Raw genomic sequence first — 25,123 nt, forward strand, 5'->3', positions numbered from 1 at the left:
ATGAATTAAAAACACATACATTGAGAAATGGACTGTTGTTGTTTAAAAGGATAGAGCGAAAGTTGTAATTGGGATGAGCTCAGATGTTTTTAGTTCAGACTAAAGAGTGAATGAAGGGAGGAACAAATGAAGGAACAAATAAATGAAGGAAGGAATGAATAAAGGAAGGACAGAACAAACAAACAATGGAAGGAAGGTTGGAAGGAATAACCGAATATAGGAAGATCACTAAATGCAGTGCAGAATATTACGTTTACACATCCCTGGACAAACTGCATCTAAAATCATTAATTTTTACATATGTTTTGAGTAATATTTACAACAGATACTTTTACTTGCACTACATGTTTAGGCAAGTAATAGTACTTTTAATTGAGTATGATTTTTCAGTATTCTTTCCACCACTGCAGACGGCTGCTTCTCACTCACGGCTGTCTATGCTAATGGGCGGGGCTTTCCCCCTGTGATGACATGTACAAAGGGGGGATGTCAATCAAAGTGTTTCTGTAGACAGTTTTTATCAAGAGTGGTTATAAAAAATATAATTATCTAATGTTTACCATCAGAGGCTGGATATATGCACACACTGTTGCACACAAAAGTGTTTAAACCTTTAATAAAAGTGATTTCTGTATAATTAGTGCCCTTAACACCTAATTCTAATACTTCAGCTCTGGAGAATCTCCATTTAGCAGTATATGAAGACAGTATCTTACCACCCAGTGTGTTTGCGGCAGCAGCAGGTTCCCAGTGTGCGTCTGTCAGCGTGCGCCTGCTGCTGTTTGATTACAGTGAGCCGCATCTGTCACTCAGCACATCTGTATATGTGTGTTCGCGGCACAAGGAAGTATCAGGTGAGACTTGGGTTAACAGAGAGCTTTTCCTCTGTCAGTGTTCGGTAAAGAGGAGCCTCGGGGGTCTGCGTTCATCATCAGGTGCTGAAAACTCAAGTCTCCGGACCCACATGTCCAGAACACCGGCTGGAAAACACACAGAGAGAGAGAGAGAGAGAGAGATAGATAGAGAGAGACCAACACAATTACTGGTGTTTTTCTGCATCAATTTATACTGCATTGTTAACTAATCTAATGGATGGATGGATGGATGGATGGATGGATGGATGGATGGATGGATGGATGGATGGATGGATGGATGGATGGATGGATGGATGGATGGATGGATGGATGGATGGATGGATGGATGGATGAACGGATAGATAGAACGATAGAATGATAGATGGATCAAAAGATCGACAGAACAATAGAATTATAAATAGAATGATGGCTGAATGGATATAACCTAAAGATTAAATGGATGGATGGAATGACAGATAGAATGATGGATGGATGGATGGATGGATGGATGGATGGATGGATGGATGGATGGATGGATGGATGGATGGATGGATGGATGGATGGATGGATGGATGGATGGATGGATGGATGGATGGATGGATGGATGGATGGATGGATGGAATGAGAGATAGAATGATAGATTGGATGGATTGATGGATGGATGGATGGATAAATGGATGGATGGATGGATGGATAAATGGATGGATGGACTATAGATTGGATGGATGGAACAATAAAATGATAGTTGTATAGAACGAAGGATGGATGGATGGATGGATGGATGGATCGAAGTATGGCTGGATATAATGATAGACTAGATAGATGGATGGGTGGATGTATAGAACAATAGATAAATGGGTGGATGGATGGATGGATGGATGGAATGACAGATAGATAGAACAAAGGATAGATATATGGATGGATGGATGGATGGATGGATGGATGGATGGATGGATGGATGGATGGATGGATGGGGGATGTATAGAACAATAGATAAATGGATGAATGGATGGATGGTTGGATGGAACGACGGACGGACGGATGGATGGAATGACAGATAGATAGAACAATGGATGATATATGGATGGATGGATGGATTGATGGGTGGATGGATGGATGGATGGATGGATAAAACAATAAATGGATGGATGGATAAAACGATAGATGGATAGAATGATAGTTGGATAGAATGAAAGATGGATCGATGGATAGAAAAATAGATGGATAGATAGCTGAATTGAACAATAAAATGATAGATGGATGATTAATAGATGGGCAGATGGATGGAACAATAGAATGATAAACAGAATGACGGCTGAATGGATATAACAATAGATTGAATGGATGGATGGATGGAATGACAGATAGAACGATAGATTGGATGAATGGATGGATGGATGGATAGATGGATGGATGGACTATAGATTGGATGGATGGATGGATGGATGGACTATAGATTGGATGGATGGATGGATGGACTATAGATTGGATGGATGGAATAATAGATAGAATGAACAATAGACAGACAGATGTACAGACAGATAGATTGGATGGATTGAACAAGAGATAGATGATAGAACAACAGATCGGACTGATGGATGGATGGATGGCTAGAATAATAGAAAGAACGATAGACAGACAGACAGACGAACGGACAGATGGATATCAGGTCAATTACACACAGTAAAAGGCCAAAATGCTGTGCAAACCTTCTCTTACTTTATACACACTGTAATATCTCTGCTGGAAACTCAATGTACCTTTGTAACAAAATGAACACTTGGCAGTCTATAAGTTTATCAAGTTCTTCAATTTCTTTAAAGGATCTGTAATATCAATAAATTTCTTCCCTAATGCAGCCAATCGAACAGCCAAGAAAAACACAAAACCTCAAATATGCGGCTGTAATCTGTGAAAGGATGACTGCATCCATGGTTCGGTCTTTTGATACGTCAGCTATCCCAAACATTCGCTTGGCAGGTAAATCCAATCTCTCTATTTTCAACCATAATTTAAAGAAGGCTATTAGGAGAATGTATCGTCTTACTGTAAAAAGCAGATTCGGTGTATTCAACGTTTTATATGACAAAGAGTGAGCCGTGTCTGCTTTGGCTCAAAATAAGATGCAATATCTGGCCAAAATCATAATTTTATCATTCCTGATACACCATTTTATAGTACAATACACTATAATATACTGTAGTAAAAACTAAAGTATACTACAGCATTCATGAGTTCATCAACGCTGCTACATCATATTATAACAGCCCACATAAACAAATACTAACACAACAACTACTGTAATGTAAACAAATGACCCAATACTGGAGTTTTCTTCAACTATATATAGGCTATATTATACTACAATACAGCAGTTTACTATAGTACAACTTAAAGCATACTACAGTATTTATTAGTTTATCAGTTTGCAATGGTTTTATCATCATAATTTGATCATGTAATTTATATAACGTTAGAACAATGCACATTAAATGATACTATAAATACTTCTCCATTAAAATAGCTGGGTTAAAAATACCCAAACATATAACCCAACTGTAGGTTATTATAGCACCTTCCCAACTATGGGTTATTTTAACCCAGTGCAATGGGTTATATAGTTTTAATCCAATGCATTGGGTTATTTTGATTAAATGTATTTTTCCATCCTGGTATTACTATTGCTACTATTACTACTCTGTTAAAATAGTTGGATTAAAAATACCCCAACATATAACCCAACTATAGGTTGTTATAGTGCCTTCCCACTGTTGGGTTATTTTAACCCAATGCACTGAGTTGTATAAATTTAACCATATGCATTGGGTTATTTTGATTGTTATTTTTTTCATTCTGTTATTACTATTGCTACTAGTACTATTATTAATTTTATAATTATGACTGTGTAAATAAATAACATACAGTTTTCAAAAATATTGAAAGCACCAAATATTTAACTCAACTGTTTGGTGTAAAGCACCAAATATGTTTGAGTTAACCCTTGGGTTTAATGAATAACTCAACGCCATTTAGAGTGTTGTACTATTCATTTAATATTATAGCTGTGAAATTTTAATAACATGCAGTTTTTTTAAAACTATTGAAAAGGCTTTATTTCCATTACATTTTAAGTTCCAGACACTTAAGGGTTTTCATTTGTTTAATATAGATTGAGGCGCGCATATTAATACAGCTGTTCTGTGTCAGTTAAATCAGTTGACTGTTGGAATTAATTTTTTTTAACCCAACTGGTTGAGTTATTTAATAAATAATCCAATAACGGTTAAAAATAACCCAATAAAGCACCAAACATTTAACCCAACTGGTTGAGTTATTAATAAATAACCCAATAAAGGTTAAAAATAATCCAACAAAGAACCAAATAATTTTAACTCAACCATTGGGTTAAATAACTCAACATTTTTAGAGTGTACAGTTTTAACCATAGTAAAGTATCCGCTTGTTAAGTGTGACGTCACGCTAAGCGGCTTCCGGGTCCAGGCGCTCTATTCAACTGAATGGGGAGACTCATGAAATGGTAATAATAAACGTTTACAAAGCAATTTAAGGCTTTCGAAAATCACGATCGCAGTATATATGTCCATGCCTAATATCCGATGGCCAGAAAGTGATTCATTGTTTTATAAATTGTTTAATTTTCGGTATTTGTTATGCAGCAAGCCCAGAGATTGTTGTGTACACTATGATTTTATATAAAATTAACTTTAATGTGTGATAGGAATAAAACGTGATCAGAAACGAATGAATGGCGGCTTGGACCCGGAAACAGTATTACATACGTCACAAACACGTCACCACTTAACAAGCGGATAGGAATTAATCTGTTGTTGCAATTTGATGCTTTGTTGCTATAGTAACAAAACAAGAATATGAAAACATATGACTTAATACTGTAGTTTTCTACAACTGTACCCTGCTAAAAAAAACAGCTTAGGTTGGTTGGCTGGCTTTTGCTGGTTGACCAGGCTGGTTTTGAAGGGGTTTTGGCCATTTCCAGGCTGGTCTTAGCTGGTCAGGCTGGAAAATGACCAGCTAAAACCACCTAAAATCAGCTTGACCCGCCTGGTTTAAGCTGGACATAGCTGTTTTTGGCTGGGCTCCCAGCCTGGCTAGGCTGGTCAAGCTGGTTTTAGCTGGTCATCATGGACCAGCTAAGACCAGGCTGGGAATAGCTGGAAACCAGCCTGGAAATGGCCAAAACCCCTCTAAAACCAGTCTGGTTGACCAGCTAAAACCAGCCAACCATAGGCTGGTTTAAGCTGTTTTTTTCAGTAGGGTTGCTTGTGATTTTAGACTGAATATTCAAAGTACCATGGTAAATACTATAAGTAGCATGTCACAAGTTGTCACTGAATTAATCCGGGTATATAAAAGCGTCTTTACCTCACTTGTGTAAACTGTATTGCTATTAAAGGCCTTCCCCATTTTGTTCGACATCATCCACAAAAAGAAAGAGAGAGCAGATGGAAGAAATTAAACAAGCACCGAGCCATTGCTGCCGTTCTATTAGATATCTGAAGAGAAAATACAATTATTGCTAAAGTGGAAACATACCGCTGGGGGATTACGGGAGGCCTGCTGTTTTTATGTTTTGAGAATGATTGAATTCTCTCTGACCTGAAGGTGAAGCGTTTAGGGGCTGTTTGGGTTAAAAATATGAGGATGGCAAACTGCTTTCATTCCTCATATCTCTCACACACTTACTGCTCATTTCCTCTTTTGAGGATCGCGGTTATGTTTAACAATTAGTGTGTTTGTTTAGAGCTGCAACTCCCCACGTGATGGTGTTTTTTAACCATACTATGGTAAAGTGTATGCCTAATGTATGTTTATTTTGAACACTTTGTTAATGAATTCTACATCGAACTGTAGTAACTATCAATACTGTAGTACTTTTACTAAACTTGTGTATTGCAGTATAATATACCCTATAGAAAAGACTATTTTTTATGGTATTTTTACATGAGGATTGAAGTTCCTGCTAAAAAAAAACAGCATAAACCAGCATAAGCTGGTTGGCTGGTCTCAGCTGGTCGACCAAGGTGGTTTTAGAGGGGTTTCGGCCATCTCCATGCTGGTTTCAGTCATTTCCAACCTGGTTTTAGTTGGTCAGGCTAGGAGATTTCCAGCTAAAACCAGCTTGATCAGCCTACCCAGGCTTTGAACCCAGCCAAAACCAGCTAAGTCCAGTTTAAACCAGGCTGGTCAAACTGGTTTTAACTGGTTATTTCCAGGCTGGTTGACCAGCAAAACCAGACAACCAGCCTAAGCTGTTTTTTTTCAGCAGGGATGTTGCTGGGATGATACAATTATGAAGATGTGAACTGATTACCATAATAAATTCTGCAGTATATTTAGTTTTTACTACAGCAAACTCGAGTATTGTAGTTTATACCCCTGTGTTGTTTCATATTGTTTACCACACTTTGAATATTAGGTCTGAAATCACAAGCAAGTATGACTTACAAACATTAGCACTGATTTTCTCCCTATATTGTTTACCACATATTATCTGAAATCACATGTAAATATGACTAACACAACATTAGCACCATTTATGTAACTGTGAACAATGTTGTAGGGCTATTTTGATAGTCATAGGCAGCTAATACGATTTCTATTTTGATTTTGCAAAGAACATGTTTGTGAAATTGTATTATTAAGAAGAAAGTCCGAGTGTGTTAATATAAAACTAACTTTAACGTTAACGTTGCCTCAAATTCAAACGGAGTCCGTTTGGGTTGAAACCGCGCCAAAACATTTACCTCACACATTTGAAAGGCCTCGGATGCGCAGACCAGCTCATTCATCTTCGTGAATATCTGCAAAAACTGTTCCCCAAACGTTTATGTAAGTCTCTCTATATATAATTACGAGGTGGAATTTGAACAATATATTTAATAGGGCAATAATAGCAGGGTGCGCTTAGCTTGCGCAATGTATTGTTCAAAAATACCCGGCTGTAATAACTGCTGAGGCATCTCGGGTGTTTATGTATGAAGAGTTGAGCATTTAGTAAAACATTTCACAGCGAAAATGGCCAAACTGCTCGACTTCTCCGCTTTCAAGCATCAGCCAAATTGCAAACATTAGCAGATGTGTTGAAACGAAAAGTTGTTTTCTTAGTCATCAGCGCCATCTTGAGGAGGGAAAAAAGCATTTTCATGTGCGCCTACAGTTGATTTAATCTAATAATAATACACTCAAAATGTTGTACTGCATGTTTGTAAAAGTGTTTATCAAGTCATTATCAATGTGAATGAATGTATGTGTTTACCATGGTATTACTGCATTATTTGCCCTTTTTAGGTGACTTAAAATAATAACAATAATCTATCTAGTATTTCTTTAAACTCAGCTACAAGATTTTTGCTTATTTTAAGCTCAGTTTTGTGATTGTTTTTAGAAAACATGAAATTAAACTAATTATATATCCCCCCCTCAGGTGGTTCCACACCTTTAGAAAGTTATATCTGTTGAACACAAAAGAAGATATTTTGAAGAATGTTGAAGACATCATTCACATCCATAGTAGGAAAAACAAATACTATGGAAATCAATGGTTACAGGTTTCCAACAATTTTTTAAAATATCTTCTTTTGTGTAATACAGAAGAAAGAAATACAAACAGGTTTTTGATGGGCTGAGTAAATGATCAGATAATTATTATTGGGTGAAATGTCTTTTTAACAAGTTATTTTGCTTCCAATAAAATTAATTAAGAATGTTTAAACCTAGTTAAAAATACTGAATACTGAAAATATATATTTTTCCCCAGTCAACAATCAGAACACCTTAAAAACACTTGTTTAAATAGCAACTATTCTGTTTTTAGTGTTGTTTTAGCTAACTTTTATCTTGATTCAATATTTTCTATAGTGTGCTTTACAATAATACTTTTGCAATAATATACTTTAGATTACAGAATCAGTACCTGGAAGTGAATGGTTACAGGTTTCCAACATTTTTCAAAATATCTTCTCTTGTGTTAGACAGAAGAAAGACCTGCAAACAGGTTTGTGAAGGATGAGTAGATGATCACAGAAATATTATTGGGTGAAATATCCTTTTAACAAGCTATTTCACTTCAAATAAAATAGTTAATGTTTAAAGCTAGTAAAAAATAATGAAATATACTATATATATATATATATATATATATATATATATATATATATATATATATATATATATATATATATATATATATATTCTTACTAGTATATATCGATGGATGGATGGATGGATGGATGGATGGATGGATGGATGGATGGACGGACGGGCAGATAGATAGATAGATAGATAGATAGATAGATAGATAGATAGATAGATAGACAGACAGACAGACAGACAGACAGACAGACAGACAGACAGATAAATCTCTAATCTCCTATCTCCAATTTTAAATCTCGGGTTAAACCTTTCTGTTCAGGATTGCTTTATATATACATGTACATATATAATTTTTTTCCCAAGAGAACAATCAGAACATCCTAATACACGTGTTTAAATCTAGTTAAATCTAGTATTGTTTTAGCTAAGTTTTATCTTGATTCATCTGGTTTAATTCAAGATTTTCTGCAGCGTGCTTTACAATAATGTTTTTGTGCATATACTTTAGATTACAAAATCAGTACCAAATCAAAAAACAAAACTAAACTAACATAAAATTAAGATCACAGTCTAAAGATGAGCACATCCAAATGAATGTTGTGAAAAAATATTAAATAAACCTATAGCAGAAAAATAATTAAAAGCCTAAAATATTAATTTATACACATTTTTCTAGTTTGTAATTTTTTTTTTGCAATAAAAAAATAATTTAAATGTATTTTCTTTCTATTCCTAAATTTATTCTTATTTTTAATAAATATATCTGTTTAATAAAACTGTTTTGTGTAAATGCAGCAAAATATATTATCTTCAATCACTGAGTATGTATATAAAAGAATTCATTTTCAAAAGGGAGTGTACTCATTTTATGCTGAGCACTGTTATGACACGCAGAAAATGGCGTCATGAAGGGCAAACATGCTCATGGCAACAGTCAGTGAATCTTCATTTCCATTTGCGTCATAGTTCTGTCATTACACTTACTCGTGTCACATGCGAGAGGATCTGGACGAACAGAGATAACAGACAAATAAAACCTGCTAAAACTAACAACGACAGGGATTTCTACCATCCGTCTCTTCGCTGATGTCACAGGTGACCTCTGAACATCTCCTCATTTTAACAAAGCAAGTCTTTGGGTTATTCTGTCAAATATATGCATAGTAAAAAGTTTGGAACCATATTTATTCATTTTCTTTAGCTTGGTCCCTTTATTTATCTGGAATCGCCACAGCGGAATGAACCGCCAACTTATCCAGCATATGTTTTACGCAACGGGTGCCCTTCCAGTTGCAACCCATCACTAGGAAACACACATACACACACACACACACACACACACACACACACACACACACACACACACACACACACACTACGGTCAATTTTAGCACACCTAACTCACCAATAGTGGTTGTCTTAGGGGCGAAGCAGTGGTGCAGTAGGTAGTGCTGTCGCCTCACAGCAAAAAGGTCGCTGGTATGAATGTGTGTGTGGATGTTTCTGGAAGGGCATCCGCTGCATAAAAACTTGCTGGATATGTTGGCGGTTCATTCCGCTGTGGCGACTTCGTTTTAATAAAGGGACTAAGCAGACAAGAAAAAGAATGAATGAATGAAAGAACGGTTGTCTTTGGACTTGTGGGGTAAACCAGAGCACCCAGAGGAAACCCACGCCAACACAGGGAGATAATGCAAACTCCACACAAAAATGCCAACTGACCCAGCCAAGGCTTGAACTAGCAACCTTCTTGCTGTGAGGTGATTGTGCTACACACTGCGCCCCTGCGTCGCCAAGATCAGGTTAGCTTAAGTTAAAAAAAATATCAGAGATGGCCTTAAAGGGATAGTTCACTCAAAAATGAAATTATTTACTCTCCCTCAAGTAGATTTAAATCCTTTATGAGTTTCTGTTTTCTGTTGAACACAAAATAAGACACTTTAAAGAAAGCTAAAAACCTGTAACCACCCTAGTAGCAAAGAATTCTGGCCCAGATTTGGCATAAAGCTGGCACAGCAGGCATTCATCCAGCACTGGCATACAGCATGTGGGCCAAACATGGCCCGGGTTTGGCAGAGGTGGCACTGTCTTTAAGGGAGCACACAAGATTTGGGCCAGATGTAAAGCATAGTATTTGGCCCAGATTTAAAAAAAATATATATGTATGTGGGCCGCGTGAGTTTGGCCAGTCTTGACCCACATTTAAAGTATATTAAAATAATTTTTGAGTAAAGAAAAAAATTCTCCCAATTTGAGAAAAAGCACATCAATCGAGTGCCAAAAGCGCAACGCTTCATGCGTTTATCAATTTCATTGCAATCGTGACACACAAACCTATCTGGCCCAGTTCAGGCCCAGTTATGAGTAGGGCCAGACGGAATCTGCGGACGTTTTTTTCTATTTCTGCTGAGAATTTTAGTAAAAGTCTGCGCATTTCTGCGGAATTATTTTGGGAGTATCAGAACTAAAACCTTAATATAAGAAATAAAAAATAATAACTTTTTAACTTTTATTTAATGTTTAAAATGCAAATCCAATTAGATTCCCTTTATTTGGTAAATAAAGCAAGTTTGTCATATAATATATCTAGTAAAAGACAGAAAATATTACTGTACAAACTGCATTGTACATAAATCAGATGAACAATTTCACATTAGTCAATAATATTACTGAAATTAATAAAAAAGAAACTGAATAAATATAAATTTACACACATTTACTCAAGTAAATAAACAGAATTAATGATTGGCTAAAAATCTGCGGAGACTTAGCCCAGATATGGTCCGTGTTTGGCCCTTGACTGGAAGTCAGATTTGGTCCAGTCATGCACTGTAATTTACGGCAGCATGCGGGCCAAGCAAAACCTGATTGTGTGGGCCAGAGCTGGGCCAGAGGAATTTTGCCATGTGGGCATTGACTTCAATAGTATGAAAAATAAACACTATGGAAGTCAATAGTTACAGGTTTCCAACAATATTCAAAATATCTTCTTTATTGTTCAACAGAAGACCCATAAAACCATTAAAGAGTAAAAAAAAGTTTTTCATTTTTTGGTGAACTATCCCTTTAATGATGTATTATTCATTCATTCATTCATTTTCTTGTCGACTTAAGGCTGATTTATACTTCTGCGTTAAGCGCACGCGTATGCTACGGCGCAGCCCACGCGCTGACGCATAGCCCTTCGCCGTGGCCGTCAGCGTCGCTGACGTGCACCTCTCAAAAAATGTAACTACACGTTGCAACAACGCATAGCGCAAGCTCTGTGATTGGTCGGCTTGGTAGCGCTGACGAGTCTGGGCTGGACCGAGAGCCGCACGAGCGGCGCGAGCCCGATGGAGCGATTGCTTACAAGTGAGTAGTCCCGTGAAGGAGCTCCAGATGGAAAGTTTTGTGTTTACCTCATATTTAAACTTGTTGCACATCCGCCGGTTCCTGCCTCAAAATGAGCGAGTTTGAGCCACTTGTACATCCCGGAAGTGTTCAGGAAAAGCAAAACAGCAGCGAAGAAACTCGACACAGAGGAACATTTACACCTCACTGCCAACTAGCGTTTCAGAAGTGTTAATGCAGACCAACAGTGACCGCGCAGAAGTATGAATGCACAGCTACGTGCGTTGCATGCCCCGTGGGTTACGCCAGTCACTTGACGCAGAAGTATAAACCAGGCTTTAGTCCCTTTATTAATCCGGGGTCACCACAGCAGAATGAACCGCTAACTTATCCTGCACATTTTTATGCTGCGGATGCCCTTCCAGCCGCAACTCATCTCTCGGAAACATCCACACAAACTCATATACTACGGACAATTTAGCCTACTCAATTCACCTGTACAGCATGTCTTTGGACTGTGGGGGAAACCGGAGCACCCAGAGGAAACCCACGCGAACGCAGGGAGAACATGCAAACTCCACACAAAAACGTCAACTGAGCAGAGGCTCGAACCAGCGACCTTCTTGCTGTGAGGCGACAGCACTACCTACTGCGCCACTGCGTCGCCTAATGATGTATTAGTGTGATTAATTACTGAGGCCGACAGTTTATTTAACTTTAGTCATGATGTTGGGCTTGTTATCAGTGCGTGCTGAGCATACAAACGCTTGTGTAAACTCAGGTGTCAATTTATAGTGGGTTTGAATGCACTGTCACACCAGTACATCTCAGCAGCAGGTGCAAAGACTCACACTAGAGGAGAAAGCCCGACCTCCGCATGGTCAGAAATGCCGTCTTTGGGGATTTACCTGATTGGGATTTTTGCGGTTGTATCGCCTGATGATATTACCAGCTCTAAGGATGTGCAAACATTATTAAACACGTCTGAGCTTCACTTCTGGACTGAAATCTCCCAGAATAAAGAGCTGAAGAGCGACGCTCAGAGACGCAGGAAAGCACCGCAGTTCATGATGGAGCTATATGAGATGTTCGCAGACAACAATCAGACGCTCAGAAACACGCAGGAAGGAAACATCGTGAGAAGTTTTGCAGGTGTGTACATTTAAAAGCATAGTACAGTTAACAATTTCCTGTAGAATCTATAGCAGGGCTACTCAATTAGTTGGTCATGGGGGCCGGTTCATGAAAAGCATCCCAAACGAAGGGCCGGAGAGATATGACTTGCAATATGAGTGATGACACAACTGCAATATAAGAGCCCATATGCTGTATTTGTGCTCATAAAGACATCCACGTTGGCTTTTTCTACATTAAAATTTGAATATATTGTATTTTAAAACAACAGAATATCACTGCATTGTACAAAAGCCTTTTTTTTTTAAACATTCAAATGTTGTATTTCAGAACACAACAAAAGCAGTGCATTGCTAAAGTCTGGATTTTTCTACATTCAGACACATTCATATTATGTTATGAACTGCATTGGGGATGTAACGATTACAGATTTTGGTTGGCAATAATAGTCTGAAGAATAACGATGGTTTCACGGTGATCACGTCTAATGTAAATTCAAGCTTTATATTAGGTAAGTAGCTGTTTAGATTAACTGTTGTTGCCATCTGCGTTCATACGTAATCATTTTAATAATCATGGGCGTGGTAGTGGGGGGAAAAGTGGACCTGACTACCCAGGGCCCCGTCTAGGGAGAGGGCCCTTTGAAATCCCACCAATTTTTTATTATTATTTTTTTTGTAGCCTACTTAGATATAATTGGCCCCTCCAATTGATGTCAATGTCATTATTTATTTCAAAATATATTGATAACACCCCCCCCCCCAAATGGTTTAGTCCGCCCATAGACGGCAGCCGGCGGCAAACAAGTAACGCAGTGAGTGTAGAGCCTGATCATGCTGCGCAAAAAGCCCAAATCGGGCTTTCAAAAAAAGAAAGACAGGAAGGAAAAAGAAAGGAGGCAGAATGAGGGGAAGCAGCTGATGACTGCTTTCTTTTCAAAAGGTGAACTGAGTTTGCTTGTTATGAAACTACATCTAATTAAAGTTAACATAGTCAACTCCAGACAGCTGCTGCTAATGCAGGGCTCGAAATTGCGACCATTTGGGTCGCATACAGTATAATGCTGATTTGTGTACAGTCATTACTAGGGAAACCGTAATATTTCAGTGCTCCTAAAGCGCCCCCTTGTGACAGAGAATTAATTTTTATTTCCAATAAATTTTTTCAGCTGTTTATGGTCAAATTATTGCAATTATCGATCCATGTGTAAATGTGAAAGAAGTTAATGTGCCTTTTAAAAATCTAAACAACTAAGTAATACTAATATAAGAAATTATATACTTGATTTATCCCTTTTAATGGTTTTAAGGTTGAAATGCAATTGTATTAAATATTTTGTGTCTGTATACGTCTGCAAGATGTCTGTTAAAGATCTCTTGATCTGGAAAGCACCTGCTGTATCAGTTTTACACACATTCTGAATCGCGAACATCTTGAAGATGTCTAATAGAAGTCTATTTCACATCTGATAGGAAACGTCTTGTAGATGTCTTGCAGATGTGAATGCAGACGTCAAATAGACATCTCCGAGATGTACGTGTGCTAATCAAAATCGGCCATTAAGAATCATGATCGGCGCATAACTAAAAAGACAATGGGTGCTCCTAAATTTTTTGGGATGCTCCTAACTTTTTGAAGTTGGGAGCACCAGTGCTACCAAGTAAAAAAAGTTAATTTCGAGCCCTGTAATGTATGTATGGTAATCTTAAATCTTTAGCTTAGTTTGTCAACCAGGCTGCTTGTTGCTGTAAGTAAATTATGGGCCAGGCCAGCTAACGTCAGGTTTCAGAAACAACCAGTGGTTCCGACACACCAGCAGAAGCAGCACTCAATGGTGGTGAATGAAAGAACCAGTCATTATTATAATCTGATTTGATTATAGATTAAAACACTATTTGTGCATGTTTATATTCAAATAATTAAAAAAAATGTGTAGGGGGCCCACTGACATTGAGAGGGTACAGGGCCCAGAATTTGGTGCAACGCCCCTGTTAATAATAATTCATCTAACATATCTTTTGTTTACATTGCACTGAAAGGCGCGCACAACTCTCACCGTGGGATGTTTTCTACTGCGTGCTCGCCGGTGCGCGCATATTGTCATTCTTACATTAGCAATAATAAACTTGAAAGCGGAAAAGACGTGATATGGGAATGGCCGTTGCTGTAGTTAATCCGGTGTGCGTGCGTAGTAGCCTCGGTGTACATAGCCTACTGGGAACTTTAAACTAGCGCACATGAACTTGTCATAACTTTTCCGTGCAACAGAAATGTGGCTTAGAGAAGCCTTTACAAATCATTAACTGTGACGAATTAAAGCGCAGTTAATAGTGAAATCAGCTAACCGTTGCATCCCTATTAATGAATACAGTGCATTGTACAAAAGGCATTTTCGACAAGACATATCTAAATGTTTTCGGCTGTCCGCACCACTGTCATGCTCTGCGCAGCCTCTGCAGCTTGAGCTGTATTGAACAGACAGACAGCACGTCACTTCATAACTATAGCGGCCGTTTTTCGACTGAACAAAATTTATTTTTGATGTCTTGGTCACACTATTTGGAAGGCCGGAACAAACTTGGCCCGCCAATTGTAAAGCCCTGATCTATAGTAACTTATTGCTGCAGTTTACCAGTAAATCAATTATGGCAATACTACTGTGTTTACATTTACAGCAGCATTGATCTTGCTCTATATTCAATTCAATTCAGCTTTATTTGTACAGCGCTTTTACAATGTAGATTGTGTCAAAGCAGCTTCACATAAAAGATCATAGTAAATTGAAACAGTGTCCGTTCAGTTTTCAGTGTTTAAGTTCAGTTCAGTTTAGCTCAGTTCAATGTGGTTTAATAATCATTTTACATTTACATTTAGTCATTTAGCAGACGCTTTTATCCAAAGCGACTTACAAGTGAGGACAAGGAAGCAATTTACACAACTAAGAGCAACAATGAATAAGTGCTATAGGCAAGTTTCAGGTCTGTAAAGTCTAAGAAGGTAAGTATTAGTAGTATTAGTATTTTTTTTTTTTTGGGTAAAGTTAGTGTGATATTCAGAGAGGCAATTGCAGATTAGGAAGTGAAGTGGAGACTAAATAGTTGAGTTTTTAGTCGTTTCTTCACTGCTGAGAGTCCAAACACTGAACAGCAAATCCATCGATGCACAACTCTACAGATTTCGAACCATGTAAGCCAGTGGCGACAGCAGCGAAGAAAAAAACTTCACCTATTGGCGAAAGTGAAGAATTAAAAAACCTGGGGAAACAAGACTCAGTTGGGCACGACCATTTCTCCTATGGCCAAACGTCTTGTGCAGAGCTGCAGCTGGAGAACGCTGGACCTCAGCGAAGACTCGTCTGTCCCTGGAGCGTCACAGGAATCAGTCTCATGCTCTCCACTCCTCCATGACCACCACAGTAGCTGCTCAGGATACGGCCTGGTCCAGGACATGGGAACCTTGGGATCATCTTGTCGCTTGTCTTGGATCGCATCAGTGGCACTGCATAGTCTCTGGGGGCCTCGGGATGAGTATCCCCAGGTGGGAACAGAGAATGAAGAGAATAATTGATGCAGAAGTATAAACCAGGCTTTACTGTTTAGCAACACCCCTGCCTCAAAACATCTTTGTTTGTGTTCAACAGAATAAAGAAACTCAAAAAGGTTTGGAACTACAGTAGTTGATTGCCTCACAGAAAGAAGGTCACTACTTCAAGCCATGGCTGGGCCAGTTGGCATTGTGTGGCGTTTGCCCTGTTCTCCATGTGTTGGCGTTGGTTTCCTCCGGGTGCTCCGGTTTCCCCCACAGTCCAAAGACATGTGCTACAGGTGAATTGAATAAACTAAATTGGCCATAGTGTCTGTGTGTGGATGTTTCCCAGTTCTGGGTTGCAGCATGGAAGGGCATCCGCTGTGTAAAACATATGCTGGATAAGTTGGCGGTTCATTCCACTGTGGCGACCCCGGATTAATAAAGGGACTAAGCCGAAGAAAAATGAATGTTACTGTTGATGTTCCAGTGTTAAAGCGACAGTTCACCCAAAATTGAAAATCGTTTACTCACACTCAAGTGGCTCTAAAATGGTACTAATTTATTTCTTCTGCATATTCTGTAAAAGGATTCTGTTTTGGATTATGAATATTAGCGGCTGCTTCTTTTCCTGAATATCTTCAACAGGAGAATCAAACAGGAACTCAAACAGGTTTATGAAGTAGAGGAGGAGTAAATGACGGTAGAATCGCTTTAACATGAGATTTCTTGTTTCTAATCCAGCACAGTCCAGCGGCTCTTATTACTTCTTCAACCTGACGTCATTCAGACAGGACGAGCGCGTAACCAAAGCTGAATTTCGACGGTTTCGCCATAAACAGCCTTTCATGGGACATCGTCATTTTTACAAAGTAAGTTGCACATTTTAGAAACATGTAATTCCTTCTATCAGGGTTCATACACATTTTTACTAAAATTCCATGACCTTTCCATGATTTTTCCAAGACTTTTAAAGAAATTTCCATGACCTAATGTTTCATGCAATGTCTACATATGCGTGGTAAAAGAAAAACAATGCATGTTCAAATTTATTACAGCATATCGTAAAACAGGCAGCAACCGATTAAGTTTAAATTTGTATTTATATCTACAGTTGACGTTATTACTAGCTCCCCTGAATTATTAGACCTCCTTTATTTTTTTCCCCAATTTCTGTTTAATGGAGAGCAGATTTCCTCAACACATTTCTAAACATGATAGTTTTAATAACACATTTCTAATAACTGATTTATTTTATCTTTGTCATGATGACAGTAAATAATATTAGACTAGATATTTTTCAAGACACTTCTATACAGCTTAAAGAGACATTTAAAGGCTTAACTAGGTTAATTAGGTTAACTAGGCAGGTTAGGGTAATTAGGCAATATATTGTATGACAATGGTTTGTTCTGTAGACTGTAGAAAAAATATATTGCTTAAAGGAGCTAATAATTTTGTTCTTAAATAGCGTTTAAAAAAATTAAAAACTGCTTTTATTCTACAAGGTTCTTACACCTTTTCCAACTTCAAATTCCAGCACTTTTCAAGCACTTTCAAAGTGCATTTGTATGCTTTTTCAGCACCTAATGGCCTCGGTTAATTACGTTTATACATGTTGTATGCACTTTTTCAGATTTAAATCCATTGTGCTATTTTAAAAACACACAATATGACTATTCAATTTAAATTGTTGAGTACTTTAGAGCATAGATTTATTGGGATGGTTCACCCAAAAATTATTTAAAAATTAATAAAAAAAAAAAAGTTCAGGTATTTGATGAAGTATGTTTAATTTTGGTCTCTTTCTACCTAAAGATGATATCTCAAGAAATTAGCTTACAGTCAGATTTTGTTTGGGTGTAGTACCAAACTTTAATGACCAGTCGTTCATGATATTTCATGTAAATTGCTTTTTTTTTTTTTTTACAGTCCTTGGACTTGCGTTTCAGGTGCAAAGATGCATTCTGGGTGAATGTCTCCTAAATACGTATGAAGCTAATAGTGCCAAAACAATCTGAATTTGAATTGTTTTAACTTTAATTCTTAAAAACTTAAAACTGTATTTTTACATACCCAATATCTGCAGTCTTTGAAATCTGGAGTTTAAAACTAAGTCTATAAAAATCTGTCTTAAAAAAAAAACTTCAGGTGTTCAATAATCAAGTTAAGAAATACAAATTCAAAACATTTCTAATAGGACATAATCAGTATTATTAACTTACAATTGTTAATAATTCAATTTAACACAATTCAAATTCTGATTGTTTTGGCCTATTATTAGCTCCATAAATACGCGCATGCGGTGAACATTTTGCAATGAAAACTGGTTGTACGACAACAATTTATGCACTCGCACATATGCTCCCAAACACATTTTAAAGGTCACACAGATAAAACCGTGCGCATATGCAACCAAAACAGTCACAATTTTGAGCCCTGCAAAGTCAAATTTCAAGCACTGTCCAAAATACAAGCATTTTTCTAACCTTGAAAACACTATATTAAAAATCAAGCATTTTACAGGATTTCCAGCACCCGTAAAAACCCTGATTCAAGCCAAATAAGACTTTCTCCAGAAGAAAAAATATTATCAGACATGCTGTGAAAATTTCCTTGCTCTGTTAAACATCATTTGAAAAATATTTAAAAAAAGAAAAAAAATTAAAAGGGGGGCTAATAATTCTGACTTCAACTGTATGTTTGAGAGTGTAGTTAGGAGTACAGAGTGAAAAGCAGTAATGTATGGTATTTCCAGCGAAATAAAACATGATAATGGTGTAGAACACAGTTTTATACTGTAAGAATATGTAATATAACAGTAAAATACTGTATTTGGATTGTAAATCGCATTTACAATATGTGGTTCTGTAAAAATAGAGCATGTGGCTGCCAGTATTTTACTCTAAAAGTTTTACAGTGTAACAAAGTAGATACATTTTTTTGCATATTTTGCCAACGCATTTTGCTTTAATCCTTCCTCAGGGCAATTTTAAGCCGAAAATGTTTGCTGTTTTAGGTTGAGCTGTATGAAGTGCTAGACAACAGACCTGAACTTTCACATGAAAATGTGATGAGCTCAAGATTGTTACCAGTCTATACCAAAGGATGGGAAGTGTTCAACATCACACAAATGGTAAAATCTCAATTTTTTTTTTTGTGTGTGTGTGATTTGTGATCTGTTTGTTTACTTCTTTCCAATCGACTTCTACATTATTATTTAGGTTACCAAATGGATCAGCGGTGCAAACAATGGTAGCCTAGTTGTGACGGCTTTACCTTCAAGTAACTGGTTTGGATCCAGCATTCAGATGGACAGGCATTCAGTGGAGACGAATGCATACTTGGTTATATATTCAGATGATGGACGAAAGCACTACCAACACCCTCCTTTCCACACAGGTAATTATGCAGTTAAACATACTGAAATTCTCCAGACACTAGTATAATATATGAGTGTTTCCAAGACTGTGGGCACTTTTGGCCATGTGGTCTTTTAGAAAATAAACGCACTTTTCAAGCTTCAACTAATTTATTCAAGCACATGCACGTTTTTTTTTAAATCACAAATGTTTCTGAAGCTACTTTAAAATGGTATTTTTCATCACACCAAAATGCATTGAAATGTTCATGTTAAGACAGAAAGTTTGTGTCTGTGATACGTGTAAACATAATTCAAGAGTTCACACTTAGCTGATAATTAATTATAAAGCTTGTTTGTCCCAGGAGAGAGCCCAGATCTCATAAGATCCTCGAGCCTGGGGCTCCCTCCCATTTGCAAGTCGAGAGGGGAGTTTGAGCTTAGGTAGATCTGGAGAACTCCCCTGCTGTAGTAGCTAATGAACAGATAGTGATCGCTCTTAAGAGATAACTACTTACTAGCAGCATGTCTATGGTGCTGATTTGGATTAGTCAGTTAACTTAAGTTGCATGCTTTTGGACACAAAAACACAAGTTTACTTCAGATACATCTTTCAAAACAACATATTCTGTGGCGTGAAACGTGAGCTTATAGCTCAAATGAAAGCTCTTGCCGGTGCTCAAACAGTTCTAGCATTCTTTTTACTGAATTATATTCATATGCAAAACAGTTGTTGAATGAATTGTGGTGTTTCCATGGCGCAGAAATGTAAACAATACATTCATGATCAATAAGCAGCCCCAGATAGCACAGACAGCTGTTATCTCTTACCCTATGCTGTGCGCTTCAGGGCCATTCTCCTCTGTTTTTGAGGTGATGTGCATAAGTAATGCTTTTATATGTCTGATGTGGTCCAAACACAGTGAATTATGTTTGATCAAACAAAAGAATAATGTAATATGTAAACAAGGATCGGTCTCTGTGGCTTGCACAGCACCTCTCATCAGTTGGAATGCAATAACTTTTGCATAGATTATGGTAGCGACATTTTTGTTTTTTTCTATGATTACATACATGTGCAGAAACCAACAAAATTAATTACAGCTTGCTAGACCACACACAACCTAAAAGAGACACTTTCAAATTTGAGTTTATAAAAAAAATACAAAAAGCGCCTCTTTTTTTAGGTGTTTATTATAACACAGACGACATATACAGATATTTTAAACACTTTCAATAGTGTTTTATGAAAATTCAAAGGGTTTTCTTTAAAATGATACAAATTTTTGCATTTACACTCCTGCATGTGGATTTAGGAAGCTTTTAAATTTGGGTAGGCAAAATCCAGGCGGAAATCCCCAAATAGCAGCAGAGTTTAAGTGGTTTATTGATTTGTGTTGGGATAACATGAATGATTTGGGTATAATCATGCATTTTTTTTAGACACAAGTGGAGTGTGAAATGATGTTTTCATTTTTGGGTGAGCTATCCCTTTAAGAGGTGGTCCTTATTCTTCCTTTTGTCCCAGCATTGTAAAAAAAAATAAATAAATAAATATATATATATATATATATATATATATATATATATATATATATATATATATATATATATATATATCTTGCTAACTTAACTTTTTTAGTTGAATCAAATTGACTTTTCTAGTCATCTCAACTTACATAAATTAAACTGACTAAAAATATTATGTTAAACTTTGTATAACTTAAAAAGTGTAGTTGAAATCTGATTACCTTATTAAAATAGGTTAAAGCAGGGGTGCCCAAACATATGCAGCGTCCTAAATGGCACAATATGCACTAATGCAATTACACACTCAACAGAATAGTATATGTAGTGTCGTCCCAAATGGCACACTAATGTTTTTTTACTAAACGAAAATTCAAATTGTTTCCCTCATGACGTTTGACGGTTGCCAAACCAGTGAAATAAACGACCGAATGATCAAATAATACCTGCCGCGGGTATTGCCGCATTCACCATCGGGAGGCGCTATAATCACTCTCATAGGAGAATTTTGCTTTCACCATTAAAAATGAATAGTTTTCCAACATGTGCGCCTGATAGCTCCGCCCCTTCCGCTACATGTGCAAACCTGTGGTCGTTGAGTGCGTGAAGTGTCCATCATTACACACTTCATTTTAGCGGCTGAATGAGTGCATCATCCGGGTAATTAAAGTGCACTTATTATTGTTAGAGTTTTCAGTGTGAATACACTACTTACACTATTTATACTACAAAATGGCGTAGAATAGTGCACAAGTATGCGATTTGGGACGCAGCTTAGGGTTCCAACCCCAATCAGACACACCTGGACAAGCTAATCAAGCTCTTACTAGGCTTACTAGAAACAACCTTGCAGGTGTGTTGAGGCAAGTTGAAGCTAAAATCTGCAGGACACCTGCCCTCCAGGACGGAGTTTGGACACCCTTGGGTTAAAGCAATATAAAATATACATTGGTTCTCTTTACTTTTTGTCTTTACATTTAAATAATGCAAATAATTTTTTTTTTTTTAGGTCAAACTATCAACACATCCCATAATCTCCTTGATCCTATGAGAGGTTTAGTGCAGTCAACATTGCGCCGGCGCCGGAGTTTGCGCACATTATCATCTACATGCCATAGAACAAACCTCTACGTGGACTTCTCTAAAATAGGCTGGTCTGGATGGATCATCTCACCCAGAGGATACAACGCGCACAGCTGCACAGGCTCCTGTCTGTTTCCACTGGATCGAAGTTTACGCGCTACGAACCACGCGACAGTGAGATCCATCATGAATGTGCTAAAACTAACGCAGGAGGCTGGAAAACCGTGTTGCGTTCCTGATGCGCTTCACCCTATCAGCATCCTGTACTTCGACGAGGAAGAAAACGTGGTGCTAAAACATTATAAAGACATGGTTGCAAGCAGCTGTGGCTGCCATTAAATACAAATTAGAATAAAGGCCAATGTTTTGGCTGAGGCTGCGGAAGGTCAAGTGGCTACAGTGGTAATACTTCTGGGTTGAGTGGTTGTTTGTTGTCTTGAGTAGGCTACTACTATCGTTGGAATCTTTTTGGCTCAAGACCTCCAGCCTCATTCACTTCCATTGATTTTCAGACATTAAAAACAGCTTGCAATTAAAATACAAACTAGACTAAAGGCCGCTTTATGCTTCTGGGTCGAGTGATTTTCTGGGTCGAGAGGTTGTTTGTTGTCATAAGCTAACCCAGCAGACACACAACGTCATTAGATGTATTATATATTAGGTTATATTAGATATATTAGGTTAAATTTAAGTCGCCAGCTTCTAAGGACAACATTATTTTGATGTCCAATAAAAATGCGAAATAACGTTGATATTTGGTTTGGTCATATTGACGTCAAATACTGACATTTTTCGTCAGGTATGACAACCAAAATCCAACATCTGATAGACGTCATGGTAATGTCCACACAATGTCAAGCTGTAACATCATTGGATGGTGATATTTTGTAATAATTAGGTTGCATTGGAAAGTAACCTAAATGCAAAGTCTGTCTGACGTTGGACATTGGCATCGACCTGACGTTGGGCTCTGACGTCAACACGTCAGAACAAAATGCAACGTCCTATGATGTTGGAGTAGAACATCAGTCTGATGTCATGTTGACATCCTGTGCCTGCTAGAAAGGTACTTCAAAAAAGGCTGCTACTGGAGTAGACCAAGACCTTTAGTCAAGTATCTTCGATATTATTCTTCATGTACAAGCAGGCACTGCCATTGGGATCTTTTTGGCTAAAGACTTCCGGTCTCATTCACATCCATTGATTTTTAGATGTTAAAAACAGATAATGCCATTAACAATACAAATTAGGCTTAAGGCCAATTTATGCTTCTGGGTCAAGTGATTTGAGTGGTAATACTTTTGGGTCGAGAGGTTGTTTGTTGGCATAAGCAAACCCAGCATATACACAATGGGCTCTATTTTGACGGCCCATGCTCAAAGCGCAAAACGCAGGGTGCAAACACTTTCAGGGCGTGTCAGGACGCGTTTTTGCTAATTTAAGGACGGGAAATCTGCCTTGCGCCAAGGCGCATGGTCTAAAAGGGTTGAGTTTATTTTCTTCATGAGTTATAGGTGTGTTTTAAGAATAAACCAATTACAGTCTCATCTCCCATTCCCTTTAAGAGTCAGCTGCGTCACGCCAAGAGCGCATTCGCTATTTACAGGACGCAAAGTAAGTCTAAGTGGAAAAAATGAGCATTTCACAAGCAAACAGTTAACAGGTAACAGTTATTTAACAGAAAACTGTTAAACAGAGCATCTACTGCGTGAGAATGAGAGATAATGGATCACTTTCACTTTCGCTCTTGGATAGGGAAACCTTTACGCACAGACATCAATTAGTCTATAAATAAATACTTTTGTTTGATAAGCGCAAATATTCGTTTTAAAACTATTTCTAAATTCAGTTCTAATTTCCAGCAAACAAATAAATGAACAATAATAACAAAATGTGCTCAAAAACCTGAGTTATATCCTAAAACACATGCTGTGCCCCATATGGTCTAAAACCTGACAGGTGGACAAATCTAAGCTTGTTTTTAATAAAACAAATATAAATATGGATATAATAAATAATACTGCTAATAATAATAACATTATACAAAAGCAAATTGTTATGAATGAACTGAAAAAGCCTCCCGAGATGAAGAAGACATAAAAGCAGTGATTTTTCATATTTATGTAGGCTAGAAAATAATATGTTTTGTAATATTTTAATCCTTTATATTTATATTCTATATCTATTCTTATTATATCCTATATATGTCCTTAATATTTACATTTTTTTCATATGTAAAGATATTTGCCTATTGCTCTCTTGTGTGTGTTAAGCAGTGCGTAAGCGAGGCGCAGTTTAGAACGGGTTTGTTTTGGTCTAATGAAAAATCTATTACAGATTCTCAAACGCCTTCCAGATTCTCGAACGCCTTCCTTTTTAGACCAGAACGCCTATGGGCGCAAAAATGAGCGCTAATGCATTTGCTATTTAAACAGCGTAGCGCAACGCCTCAAAACGACTCTTGCGCCAAGCTGAAACTACATTTACATTTACATTTAGTCATTTAGCAGACGCTTTTATCCAAAGCGTCTGCTAAATGATAAAAGCGTCTGCTTTTATGATAATGATAAAAGTGTTTTAATGATAAAAGCGTCTGCTTTTATCCAAACTAACAAAAGACTACTGCGTCACGCCTTGCGCCACACTGCGCCACACTGCGCCGGGTGTATGATAGGGCCCAATGTCATAAGACGTTAATATTAGGTTTGATTTAAGTTGCCAGCGTGTAAGGACAACGTTATTCTGAATATTGAATTTGTTATTTCCAATAATGACGTGAAATAATGTTGATATTTGGTTGATTTTAGGTTGGAAAGTGACCAAAATCCAACATCGAGCCAACATCTTAAACCAGGGGTGGGCAAACTTGATCCTCGAGGTCCCTGCAGAGTTTTGTTCCAACACTAGTCAAACACACCTGAACATGCTAATCAGTGTCTTTAAGATCACATGAAATCTATAAGCAGGTGTGTTTGATTAGGGTTGGAGCTAAACTGTGCAGGACACCGGCCCTCCAGGACCGAGTTTGCCCACCCCTGTCTTAAACCAACGTCATATTGACATCAAGTACTGACATTTAATTGTCAGGTATGGCAACCAAAGTTCAATGGTAAGATAGACGTCATAGTGGTAACATCCACACAACGTCAAGCTGTAACTTCATCAGATGATT

The 25,123-nt window shown here is 37.5% G+C and overlaps 1 protein-coding gene and 1 long non-coding RNA gene across 6 annotated transcripts in view; one reads left to right on the plus strand and one right to left on the minus strand.

Annotated features, from left to right (window-relative positions):
* Positions 1-25,123, minus strand: part of LOC147834365 (uncharacterized) — a 546,693-nt gene that overhangs the window by 400,339 nt on the left and 121,231 nt on the right. For both annotated transcript variants that reach the window (XR_015503729.2, XR_015503730.2), the window contains exon 4: positions 717-980. This is a non-coding gene — a long non-coding RNA (uncharacterized LOC147834365). The remainder of the gene's footprint in view (positions 1-716; positions 981-25,123) is intronic.
* Positions 6,396-23,211, plus strand: LOC137496783 (bone morphogenetic protein 2). 4 transcript variants are annotated; one of them, XM_087275578.1, is made up of 6 exons: positions 6,614-6,725; positions 12,103-12,473; positions 16,725-16,852; positions 19,000-19,116; positions 19,205-19,382; positions 21,878-23,205. In XM_087275578.1, coding segments are annotated over exons 1-6 (1,209 nt in total). In that variant the 5' UTR covers positions 6,614-6,723; the 3' UTR covers positions 22,291-23,205. The 4 variants fall into 4 exon arrangements, with proteins under 4 accessions (XP_087131705.1, XP_087131704.1, XP_087131706.1 ...); XM_087275580.1 differs by lacking the exon at positions 12,103-12,473 and adding an exon at positions 8,955-9,083 and having other exon boundaries at positions 6,625-6,725; XM_087275579.1 differs by lacking the exon at positions 12,103-12,473 and having other exon boundaries at positions 6,396-6,725; positions 21,878-23,211.

Source organism: Danio rerio, chromosome 12, assembly GCF_052040795.2.
Source record: "Danio rerio strain M-AB ecotype USA chromosome 12, GRCz13ab, whole genome shotgun sequence".
In the NCBI taxonomy this organism is placed as follows: Eukaryota; Metazoa; Chordata; class Actinopteri; order Cypriniformes; family Danionidae; genus Danio; species Danio rerio.